General features: G+C 36.4%; 1 protein-coding gene across 7 annotated transcripts in view; it reads right to left on the minus strand.

Moving 5' to 3' along the window:
* The window catches only part of GRIA2 (glutamate receptor, ionotropic, AMPA 2), a 94,679-nt gene that overhangs the window by 21,593 nt on the left and 60,298 nt on the right, over positions 1-12,788 (minus strand). For all 7 annotated transcript variants that reach the window (XR_001412245.1, XR_001412244.1, XR_001412247.1 and 4 more), the window contains exons 7-11: positions 4,374-4,541; positions 3,988-4,092; positions 3,154-3,264; positions 1,813-2,019; positions 936-1,306 (exon numbers count right to left, since the gene is read on the minus strand). Coding sequence is in view for 4 of the 7 variants with exons in the window: in XM_014943670.1 (XP_014799156.1) it covers positions 936-1,306; positions 1,813-2,019; positions 3,154-3,264; positions 3,988-4,092; positions 4,374-4,541 (962 nt within the window). In the remaining 3 variants the exon portion in view is untranslated. The remainder of the gene's footprint in view (positions 1-935; positions 1,307-1,812; positions 2,020-3,153; positions 3,265-3,987; positions 4,093-4,373; positions 4,542-12,788) is intronic.

Raw genomic sequence — 12,788 nt, forward strand, 5'->3', positions numbered from 1 at the left:
TATTTTGCACACTAACCACTAGACTCACTAGAAATTGACCTGTTTCCTGTCTTAATTTAGGAAGTTTAGAAGAAAGCTAAATTGCTTAGTATAATTAGCTAGGTCTTCTGATTGGATTTCCTTAAACCCAGTTGCCCTATTTCACTGGTTACTATAGTTCCTTCAAGCAGCAAGTAGTTAATTACCTACCCACTTACCACTTTGCTGAATCAAGGCTAGAACCAGTTGTGCACAAGGGAAATAGAATATTTAATGAGCTGCAAAGGAATTAACGTAAGTGCTTTACAGTTGTCCCTAATAAAGTAGGTGAAAATCCATGAGGAATTCAGCATTTATAAACTGGACCTTCAAATTCATTTCAGCAATCTCCTTTGTGACTTTTCTAAAACTAGGCCATGGAAAAACAACAGTGTTTTGCAATTGTTCACATGAAATTAGAGCTATCACATGACTTTTATTTCAGCTCAAGGCTCTCCTGTAAAAAATCAGTGGGTTAATAACTGTGTTATGATATGTAGTGAGTTTTGAGGGAAAGTGCTGCCTGTGTGGTTCGTGACTAGTATGTTACCCTTTTTTCCCATTACAGTTGTTGTGAACCATATGCACTGTCAACTGTAAAATGGGAATATGCAGCAAAAACACGGTACCCCTCCAAGAAGGCATGGAATGACTTGAACCTCATGCATTTTACAGTCTCTGCATGGTGTATATAATTTCACTTGCCAAATGCATGATCGACATTAAGACATCGATCAAATACATTGTGACCCTATGTCACAGACAACCGCTTTTATTTCAAGGACTTTTGTGATTTTAGGGAGGGAAAAAACATAGCAATTTATTTCTGAGAGTGAAAATATATGCACCATGAACCTCCTCTGGCTGAGATGGCTGAGACCTAAAATGCACAAAGTTGAAATGGGCGAGTAACCAACCTTGGCGAAATATCGCATCCTTGCTGCATAAAGGCACCCAGGGAAAACCAGAGACTATTAAATATCCCAAATTCATTAGTTGATTCATTAGTTTGGGTTTCTCTTCCATCTTCAAATTCCTCAGTGTGCCACTCGTATGGGCTAAATCTGCTGACCAGGAATAAAACTACACTGACCCCAATGTAGGCAAAAACAATGCACATCCAGATTTCATATGCTAACGGATCAAGAAATGAAAACACTCCTGGCTTGGACTTCTGAGGCTTCTTGATCATTATAGATATCCCCAGGCTCATAAAGGGCTTTGAGAAGTCAATCACTTCTTCTCTCACCAATGTTATAGTTAATGGAGCGATTGCAATATCGGCTTTCTGTAAAGGAAGAAAAAGAGCAAATAATAGCTAATACAATCATCAGAGCAAAGAATGGGTTTAGTTTCTATTGCATTTCACAAATGGAAAGTAGGACAGCAGAGACACCAGCAACATTTGTTTCAACAAGAACACCCTGTCAAAAACTTCAGAAATTTTTAGTTGAACCTCCTCTTACTGAAATGCATATAACCATATGGTTGGCATATTCCAAGCTTCCCTTTTCACACATTCCCTTTTAAAGGTATATCACATTTGTGTTAGTAAAGTACACTGCCTTTCACCTGGTCAGAAGGATGAAATATGCACTCACTTCCCCCCAAAATCATTTGCATTTAAGATCTAATTCCATTTTTCACTTTCAAAACTTTTCATGCCAATACAAGTTACTAATTCTCTATCAAAGTAAACAGATAATTTTCCACTAGTCTGCAGAGAAAATTAAAGCAAATCCCACTCCTTCCATCAATTAGCTTTAATGGCTTTATTAAAAAAGATTTTCTTACCCCATAAACAAGTTCTCCAACCATCCCATTCCAGATTTTCGTGTCTGCATCCCTCGCCCCATACTTGCCATCCCCAACAATTGTGAGCTTATATTTGAATCCACAGTGTTTAGCAATTTCTGTAGCTAAGTCCACACAATAGCCCTCATATCGATCATTTCCTTCAAGCATTTCATGATTTTTCTTCATCATGACGTATGGGGACTCCTGCACAGAAAGAACTTGCCTTAGCTACTCGGTAAAGAGACAGATGTATCAGTTGTGCACTTCATAGATTAATATGTTTCCTTTAACATGTGAAAAAAAGAGAGAAGATAACATCTGAATCATACATACCATGTATATGTTAATTATTAATGTGACGTGTCCTTAGCAAATTTAAAACTACATTCTCTACAGTCATACATAAATAACAATACTTACAGGCATAGCGATTCCCAGCAGTATGTTAATAATGACCATGAATGTTAACAGGAGTTATGTATTCAGAGAAGAAAAAGTAAGTTCCAAAATCAGTTTCTTTCTCTCATATAGTTTGGATGGAAGAAGGCAAAGGTATTTAGTTGCTTTTGTTGTTGTCTTAATACAAGAAAATTCCTTCCTATTTCACCACCACATCCCTCCCTGGGAAAACACTTCAGGCTCTCCAGGCTGTATCTTTATTGAACTACTACACAAACAATAGGTAAGTTATCTATAACTATGCAGTAAAGTTCTATCATCAGCAAAACTGGTGATGAGTCATAAGTCATATTAAAGTGATGTATCTCCTCTTTTGCTCAGTTGCTACTGAACTGCTCTTGCATGCAGTGAAATACCTGTGCCAGCCTGTGACTTCTTCAAACTGATACAGAAGCTGTGTAGCTTACATAAAAAGTGACAGTACATAATGTTATTTACTAGACAACTAAAATACAACTTCTAATGTTGTAAAACTAATGTTTTAATTTACACTGCAACAATCGAAAGCAGCTACAATTCTGAAGCATAAGAAGCAGTCTCTTTGCTTTTTGGCAAGTTCCATTCTCCAAAACTAACACTGGTTCTGCCTCTCAGACAAAGCTCCTCTCCTTTGAAAGCAGGTATTTAATTTCCCTTTTCAAGTCTAAAAATTTTAACTTTCAAGGATGCTTATTCAATGACCGTTTCTCTTCTACAGAACAAAACCAGAATACTGAATCACATACATTTCCTTAACTTCCAGATTTTATTTATGTATCATAGTGAGTAACAGGTCACAACCTCAAATAATAATAAGACAGTGTATTTAAACTAGCATAATGATGAGAAACAAATCACTGTAGGACAGACTGCCTTTTGACAAAATACGAGGTTAATTACCAAAATAGTGGTGACAATAATAGTCTTATTCTCTAGTCCTGAAGATTCATTTCCAAGAGGGCCATCAAGAGGATTCACAACCATTTTGTCCACTTCACTCCAATATCCAATCTAAAGAGAGTTTATAGGATGCATAGACACCAGTGAATATGAACTTTCATAGAAAAGATAAAGCATAAAGTTATTACTGTGCCCTTGATTTACGCTCTTAACATTTAATCCATGTCTAAACTTTAGCTATGGATTTCCCAGTGTAAATATTTCTATTTATGTAGTTAAAGACTGTAACAAATAGTAAAAAGATTCAACTAACGATATTTGTTTACATCAATTTGTTGTACCAGTATACCTTTTCCATTCACACTTTTAACATGTTTTAGTATTAATATCACATACTGTAGGATTGAAAGGGTTACGAAATACTCCAAATTAGGAAGATATGAGAAACTGGATTTTCCTGAAAGGTTTGGAATTAGAGTAGAAAGATAATCACATTTAAAGAAACATCACTGAAAAGCAGGATTCTCCATTTGTCATTCAGAAGCATATCTCCCCAAATACTAGTTCACATTTAGCAATTCAGATCAGAAAGCAAAAAGTTTAATCCACAAAACTGAAAATACTCTTATGCAGTACTTACCAGAAATAACAACTTGTATTTGTTAGAAAGAAACAATACAGATTTTTACTTTGTTCTGCAAGACCATTGTAGATACAGCTATGAATATTATAGCAACTCATGCTTTAATTAATCTACAGTGTTTCATTACCTACCTTAACCCACTGCTTAGCATGGTAAAATCTTTAAAGACACTGTGAGACAATTCAAATTACCTTCCGAGGACCAGTACTCTTGAGTTCCATGACGTTTATTGTAAAATTGATTCTCTTTCCATTCTGATCAAACTTTATATTGCCTGTCAGACCTTCCACCTGAACCTACACAGATGAAAATGAAAGTGGTAGAAGAATTAAGTGTGTTTCTTTTTAGAAAATGCATTTTGCACTTCCATAAATGTATTGATATTTCAAAAACGTTCAGTTTAGACTCTTTTCTATATGCAATATATTATCTTAGTATGAGACATGTTCCTGAGGAGTTCACTTCCACATTATTCCCAGAAAGATCCAGGTAGGTTAGAAGACTGGACGGTTCTTTTCAAGTATTTATAGAAAATTCACACATGCACTCATCCCAGCATTCGCTCCAGGGAAGCTACCTGTTTCAATGCCCTTTCTATTTCTACACCATGACCCCAGGGTACAGCTGGATTTGCAAGACAATCTCCAGCATTTCCTCTTCTGGAGATCTCAATCCTCTGTTTACGCAAATTACGGAAAGCTTCAGTCATCACTTGAACAGCATCATAGGTCAGAGCAGATGTATACTGAAAAGAAGTGAAAATATTTGATTAAAAACAGTGAAGAGAAATGAAAATATTTGATTAAAAACCAGCTTCAGCTTCACTACACCTTCCAATCCACATTAAACACAGAAACTTATTAAAAATAAAAAGGACAGTAAGATATACTTGAAATTAGACCAGTTTTTCATTAGTTTGGAGGTCACTACACTCTGAGGGTCATCTATGCAAATTAATGAAGTGTTCTCCAATTAGAATGGTTAGGGGCTGAGTTTAGTTTAAATAAGTTTAAACTGAAGATTTACAGCTTTTCTTCAGTGTGAATTACATTCCTTTCTCACTCCAACTGTGTAACATTTCTGTTTGCAGATATGGCTGGAAGTCCATGGAGGTGAAAGGGAAAAAAAGAAATAATTTCCACAATTTAACTTGAGTTAGCCTCTAAAACCAAGAAGTTGTTCCTCTGATTGCACTCTTCATGGAGATGCATTTATATACAGTTCTTTAGACCACATACTGATACACAGAAAACCAAACATATATTTCTATATACATGTGCTTGACTTTGTTAAATATAAAAACTCAGGGGTAGCTATTTTCAAGTATGCAATACCCTGTCAACACTGTGCAAAACCAGGTTTTGCGCTGAGATGTCTGGAGTAAGTGGTGCCCCTCAAAGACCAATATAGGCAAGGAAGAGCTCCATGATCCTAATCTGACACAATATAAGGAGCTTTACAGCTTTAGAGACATCAGAGAAGAAGCCTGCAAACACATGTATTAGACACGGGCTAAACAGTCAAAAGCAGGTATCTTCAATGACTGGAAAATTTTACATCTTAACTAACTGAACAGAAGCCACAAGTGCACATACACTGAGGGCTATGTTGGACGGGCCTTATGAGTCCAGAACACTGCAATCATGTCAAATACAAGGAACATTTTTGGATGTATGGGCCAGAAAATAACTACTTACAGCCTCATGAATGAATCCAATGATCCCTATGAAGGCTATTAGATGCTGAAAATACATAAACTGTAAAGTGGAGAGAAATGATATATTGGCTCTTTGCTTCAATGGCTCAGACTTTAATGAGAATTTTAATTAGCTAGCTCAAGTCATGCAGAAGGCTCTTGTAATTGTAATCAAGGCAGGCTCCTGAATTGAGGTCATTTTTGTATGCAACTGTTAGACCTTGGAGAGGAAGAAAAGGGAGGTGGGACTCTTTTTCAGATATTTAGGCTTACTGAGTGATTAATATGAATCTTCTCATGGAAGTTCTCCCAGTGACTTGTACAGAAATCAGGGATCAGAACAGCAGAAGAATGAAGTGAAGGACTGGCTGGAGCCGATACTACTTTCTACTACTGCAGTAGCAGTGACTAAGTGGTAGACATGGACGAGGAGAACGAGAGGAGAACGAGAGGAGAACGAGAGGAGAACGAGAGGAGAACGAGAGGAGAACGAGAGGAGAACGAGAGGAGAACGAGAGGAGAACGAGAGGAGAACGAGAGGAGAACGAGAGGAGAACGAGAGGAGAACGAGAGGAGAACGAGAGGAGAACGAGAGGAGAACGAGAGGAGAACGAGAGGAGAACGAGAGGAGAACGAGAGGAGAACGAGAGGAGAACGAGAGGAGAACGAGAGGAGAACGAGAGGAGAACGAGAGGAGAACGAGAGGAGAACGAGAGGAGAACGAGAGGAGAACGAGAGGAGAACGAGAGGAGAACGAGAGGAGAACGAGAGGAGAACGAGAGGAGAACGAACAGCCTGTGACTCATTTTTCAGGGACTAACTAGCAATACTTCTTTAAGTGTAGTTCTTTGCAGTACATATTGAACCAAACGAGCATTTTGAAAAAATGTGGATACAGCACTGTCATTAACCACGGAAACTTTGGGTAGCAGAGAAAATAAGAGCTTGAAATTGAAACATTACAGTGCTATCTAATCCAGTTATTCTATGTTTCATTTGATCACTGGGATATGTTTAATGTATTATCTCAATAATATTCACCCTATAATATATAATTACTGGTCAGAATATTCACAACTTAGTCATGCATTCAGTTTGTGTATGGCTTTGCCTATCAATATATATCTGTATGTGTATACATGTCATCACACATAAAATATCAAAATATTTTACAAGCATCTTACACCTTCATGTTGTTGGAGATGTCATGAAAGCAAACAGCCCATGCATCATTTCTTACTGCTTTATTCTGCATTCACTTTCAGCTCTTAATAAACTTCATGGGGCTCATTAAAACTATCTATAGCTTAATGAATAGATGTAAAGTTGACAAACTAAAACAAAGCCACTCATTACCATAAGCAAGAAATGATAGACATATAACCAGCTCCTGTAAAGGGGTGTCTGTGCCTGAATAATAAATAAAATTGTCATAAATTAAAGAATATTAGCCCTGTCCTGATTCCCTTTGTTTTATACTGGAGATTCATCCACATTCTGATCCGCATTATTAAAATAAGTGGAAGCACTATTTGGTATATTATTCTGTTAAAGTGGGATTGGCTCTTACAGCCTACTACTTTTACAGCAGTGTAAATCTCCTAACTTAATTTCTGTTCCTTTCAACTTTACATGATAAAAATCAGCAACTTTAATACAAAATGGTGTAGGTACTATCCTATAGTTCCTACAGAAACACCCATATTAATTAAAGCATAACAAAGAACATGAAAAAAAATCTTGCTTCTCCTAATTCTAGACCTATGATAATAATAAACTGATAATATTGATTATAATATAATGCACTGAAGTGCCTAAGCATTTTATGTTACTTGCTATGAAACATGAACTGCATGCATGTCATACGGAAAGAATTCTCCCTCTCTAAATAAATGCTCTCATCAAGCAGAGAAAACACCAGGTCCATACGTGACTTTATTCAACTTAAATTTAAAATGTACTATAGACTTGAATAAAATTTGTAAGATGCAATTGCAAAGATGAATTTGCAAAGTAACAACAAAACAAAGTCATTCCAGGCTAAGCAGAAGATATTAAACATGTGCTGTCAAAGAAAAACTGGCAAGATATTGACTTTTGCAACTTTTGCTGTTTTCCAGTAACTCAGAAGATACCAGACATCATTAATTAAAAGGTCCAATACCCTATTTCGTACAATCAGTAACTGAATCTTCTGGAGATGAAATTGCAGAAGACACCCCCAGAAGCACCCCTAGATTTTGTTATACATACATTTTAAAGCTGTAAGATATTATAAAAAGATGTAATGTTAGCCTGTTAGTCCTGTATTTAACCCTGTGTCTGTCCATGTGCTGAAGACACAAAGTTGAGGGATATGCTTACAGACTTAAAATATAGCAATAAAAGAATATACTTGAGCAGTGGAAAGGGAATGAAAATGTGAAGACAAATAAATAATTTTTTTAAAAGAAGAAAAAAGAGGAGTATTCTGAATCATAAATTATCAAATAATTTTTTTCTCAATTTGGATATCTGCAATTTCTAAGTCTACTCTTGCCATACTAGTTGTTTTTTTTACAGTCAGAGAAGAGAAATAAGCATTTTAAGGTGTGATTCATTTGACCTGTTAGACACCTTCTTTAAGATGAAATGAATTGTGCCTTAGATTCCATTAATTTGATCTCCAGTGACTTCTGAGACTACTGGAGGAGTCCAGGGCAATCAGCTTAGATACATATGTCTACACTGTAGACACACTAAAAACAAATTAAAACCACTCAAGGGGACTATGAACTAGCCGTTCAGCCCTAATCTAACACAACAGTGAGAAAGACAAACAAAATAATAGGATATTTTGGGCAGAAACTGTACCAGCCAAGTCAAAGAACACAGTGCTAGTATACAAGACACAAGGGAGATCTTGGCTAGAATGGTGTATTCAGCTGAAGCAGTGTTCAAGAAGGCTGAAACCTGTCTGAAACAAGCACAAAAGAAGGTTCCTCACCACATATGGGGGGCTGCTATTGGGATAGCGGAAGGGATGCAGTCACTAACTGAGGTTAAGAGAAAGGAGGTCTAAAATCATATGCAAATGTTTTTCCTTGGAGAGAGGTAAGATTCAAAGAGAGGTAATGTAGGAAATGTTCTTTGTTGCAAGAATAAGTGGGTGGAATCAATGGGTATAAGCAAATTTTCAGCATTTTCCCTTATATTTAAACATACTTAAATATCAACAAATATACATCAAAGGCAGTAAAGACACAAACTGTGTGTTCTTATAGCTTGTGGTATATTAAACATTCTGCTTACTGAGCTGTAGCAATTTTTTCCCAATGGTTCTCTACGCATTTTATCACTCTGATTGTAATACTTCACTAAACTATACACAGACTAAATTGGGATACCAAATGGTGTCTTGTTTTAATACATGGTACAGCTTTATTTTGCTCTGAGAATTATATTCAATAAAATCCCTCATCTGAATTCTGTGCATTTTTTTCCACAACAAAATTCAGTATATACCACAAAAGCAGAATTGCCTTTTCACAGTGCTTTGTATTATAGTTGTGCTTTTTGGTCAAAACAGTCACAAAACTCTATCAAATTGCTTGTAATTTCAGACGTAACTGCTAGAAACTGGCATATAGATCTGGAAGCATTCCTACATTTTTTATATATTATATATATAAAAAACAGGTATATACATATATAAACCCATAAGCAAAAGGAATGAGAGACAGTTATTTGCAAAGAACTAGAAAAGGAATGGGGTAACTACCTCCTGTGACTTTCTAGGTAGCTAACCTAATGCAACTTGGGACCCTATTTCTTAAGGTTCTTTCTTTAGTTAACATATCTGGGGGTTATTTTGAAACTGACAGTATTACATGCATTTTGGAAAACATTTTAAGATGAAAGAGTTAGTAGAAAATCGACAAACCGATAGGAAATGGCTACCTCCTTCAGGATGCCTTGGGAATGGAGCATGGGAATGCAAACAGTTACTTTCAATAGAAATAAGAGACATTGTCAAATATTGTACAGATAAATGTCATTGTAAATCCAGATGGTTTTTAATTGTACCCATAATCGTGCATTGTTCTCATTTGTTCTGTGCAGGCATTGGCACGAGTGGGATCTGTATGAGGCAGCGTTTGGGCTGGCTGCCATTCAAACTGCAAATGAGCTGTAAGTACAGGAGCATCTCCGTTACCTATGGGCATGTTTCAAGCACTGGGGACATGAGGTAGAGGTCAGGGAGCCCAGAAAAGACTGAATGCTTGGCTCTTCCTGATTGATCTTTACATTAGAATGGACCTCTTGTGAAAACAGGCAGTCTTTACAACAGACTTGCTTCCAGCTGAAAATACTGCATATATGCTGCATATATATGTAAGATATTGGAAATACCAGCTGACTATTTGTAAATTTTTTATAACAATCCTGGTCCAGACTAAAAGGGGAAGAAAAATGAATAAAATTTAAAATTACTGGATCTTTAACTTCTTAAGAAATCGATCTCAGTAAAGATGGGGTTAAAGATCAAGCCCTCTTCATCTTGAAGAATATAGCACCTTTATTAGATTTTGTTTCCAGAGGTTGTCAGATCAACTTATGCTGTGATGATAGCCTTTATTTAAATGCAATTCCAGCATTCTGTGTGCACAGAACAGGTAACCAAATAATAGGTATTTTTGTTCTGAAATGCCATAATATTTTGGGCAGAACATCAGATGCAAAGAATGCCTTAAGAAACCTGTCACCTTAGAAAAATTTAAGTGTTCAGGTCCAAAACTGCTATCCAGAAAACCTGCCGATTTTTGTGATATGTTTATATTCTTTAGGTATCCTCTTGTTTAGTTTAGAAAGGCTGCTTTCTAGGAACATCCCGAACAGCTTTGGTTTCTAGCCCAGTAGGTAGGAACCGGCCTAAGCCCACATCCCTGGAAATCCAACTCCTACGTAAAAGACATGCTCATAGCACATCCAGCAGATGCTGACAAGACTGGGGCACTTCAATTGTGCTAACACTCCCACTGTAGGATATTTATAGAAGAAAGTGACCTTCTTTCATTCCTTTTAAAACAGAATATAGCAAAGATCACAAGATTTATGAACTCCGAGGTGCTTGGCCTTTCTACCTATTTCACCTACTACTCTAATAGGAAGGAGACTCCTGGGCTGTAATTCCTCCCCCTAGATTACTTCCAATCCAGAAGAACACTCTTCTCACTACAGTCATCAGAGGTGCTAATTCAGCACCAAAAAAAAGAATGCAGGTACCAGCTTTTTTTTCTTTTTTTTTTTACAGTGAGGACAGAAGTTTTAAAGTACTTTGGTCTTCCATTGGATTTAATGCAATGGCTAAAGAGAAAAGCTATTGCTGCTGTAAAACAGACATTTCTTCAAAATATCAGAAAGATGTCAGAGAAGCAAAAAATTAGGGATCTGGGCAAAAGTCTTGGCAACAAAGTGAACCCTCTGTCTTCCAGGAGGAAGCAGAACAGTGCCAGATCTTATTAATGGCACTGGCATTTGATTCTACTGAAGTTCCAGACCTTTTTCCGTTCAAAAGAACAGGAAGTCAGCATTCATGTCTTATACTCATTCAGGAGTGTTATGGGAGAAGTTGTGTGGGAATTTATCCCTTCCTTTATCCAGAAGGTCAAATTAGCCTAACATTGTGCCTCCTTTATTTTCTGAAAATGCATTACAGAGGAAGAGCTCCTCCATGTCAGGCAAGTTTAAGAATCCTGTGACTGTTGTCTCAACTAAGCCATCTGTGCCCACAGAAAGATGGGCTTTCAGAAATGTCCTGCCATTTACTCTGGGTCCACCGTGTGATTTTGTCCCAGATTTGTTGATCATGGCCAATGGGTCAGCTGGTGAGGAGATTCAATATTGACTACTGAGCCATCAGTAACAATGCTATAGTACAGCGCACTGCTGGATAAGGCTTTTATTTTGCTGTTGCTCCAATAATCATGTATAAGCAATTGAAAGTCAATGAAGTAGATGCCAAGTTCTGCAAAGCGTTCTCCTGGCCAGTGCCATTAAAAACAACATGGCAGTTTATATGCTAGTACTAAAAAAAAATCCAATCAAACCCAAAACAAAAACGCGTTCACAGCTGCAGCCTTTTTTCTTCATCTATCATACTATGCTGCAATACAAAAATCTCTTTCCATTAAACACTTCTCAACGAGAACAAATAACTATCAAGTATTAAAGCAAGATCTTAAAAGGAGTACAGTAGCTTTTAGGGCAAATCTCTACCTCATACATTTCCTTGTCCCTCTGAAAAAGCCTAAATAAATAAAAATAAATAAATCAGGAGGACACCTAATCTCTCCTTACAGTAAAGGCAGACAGAACTCTAAACTATTCATAATTTACATATTTGTACAAATGTAAATTGTACATTCACTACATTTGTGCAACAACTTTGAACCTCAAATCACGGAGATTCTTAAAATCTCCAGTCATTATTCAATGGCTGAAAAGTTTACTATCCAACCTCATTTCTTTTTGTTAAGTTCCTTAAAAAGTCTATTAATCCTTGCCCTGTTCTTTTCCATTTTTCTAGGAGCTTTTTAAACCTTCCTAACTCTCAAACCTAAAGCTTACTCCTGGTGAACTTTAAATCACCAAAAAACATAGAGCTTTATAAAAATTAAAACCAATTACTTGGATTTGAATCCATAGAGCTTGACAGAAATAATAAAACCAATTATTTGCATTTGAACCCGTATCATTTTACTTATATAAAAAGATGTTGTTTTCTTCTACTCCATGCCACTTTTTGAAAATATACATACTGACAAAATAAGTAAGATTTTACAATTATTTGTGTAATTTTATTTCTAACTTTAAACTGAATGCATTTGCAAAACAGTAATGCCACTGATGATAAAATCACCTTTCATTTACTGTAAACCACAAAGACCATAGGCCTTTTTAATCATCACTATATGATTATGTAAAACCCCTTTCTTGAAGGGTAAGCTACAGAAAAGTACGCCACTTTCAGTGTGTTAAAAATCAGCAGGGTCCAGCAGCAAAAACTGAAGCCTATGGTTATAACAGTGAAAACAGACCAAGTAGGAAAATTTAAAGCAGAGTATGAAAACAAAATGCACAAACAGGAAGGCAAAAAGACTTCTCTGAAAAATCATGCTGTAAGAAAACGACTTGAAAGAGCCAGTATGAATGTTTGAAGTGTTAAAGTGGGGGGTTTGGATTTGATTTGGGGTTTTTTTGGGGGGTGTGGTTGTTTGTTGTTTTGTGGGGGTTTTTTGTTTCTTTTTTTTCTTT

The sequence above is a fragment of the Calidris pugnax genome, unplaced genomic scaffold (genome assembly GCF_001431845.1).
Source record: "Calidris pugnax isolate Ruff unplaced genomic scaffold, ASM143184v1 scaffold15, whole genome shotgun sequence".
Classification (NCBI taxonomy): domain Eukaryota; kingdom Metazoa; phylum Chordata; class Aves; order Charadriiformes; family Scolopacidae; genus Calidris; species Calidris pugnax.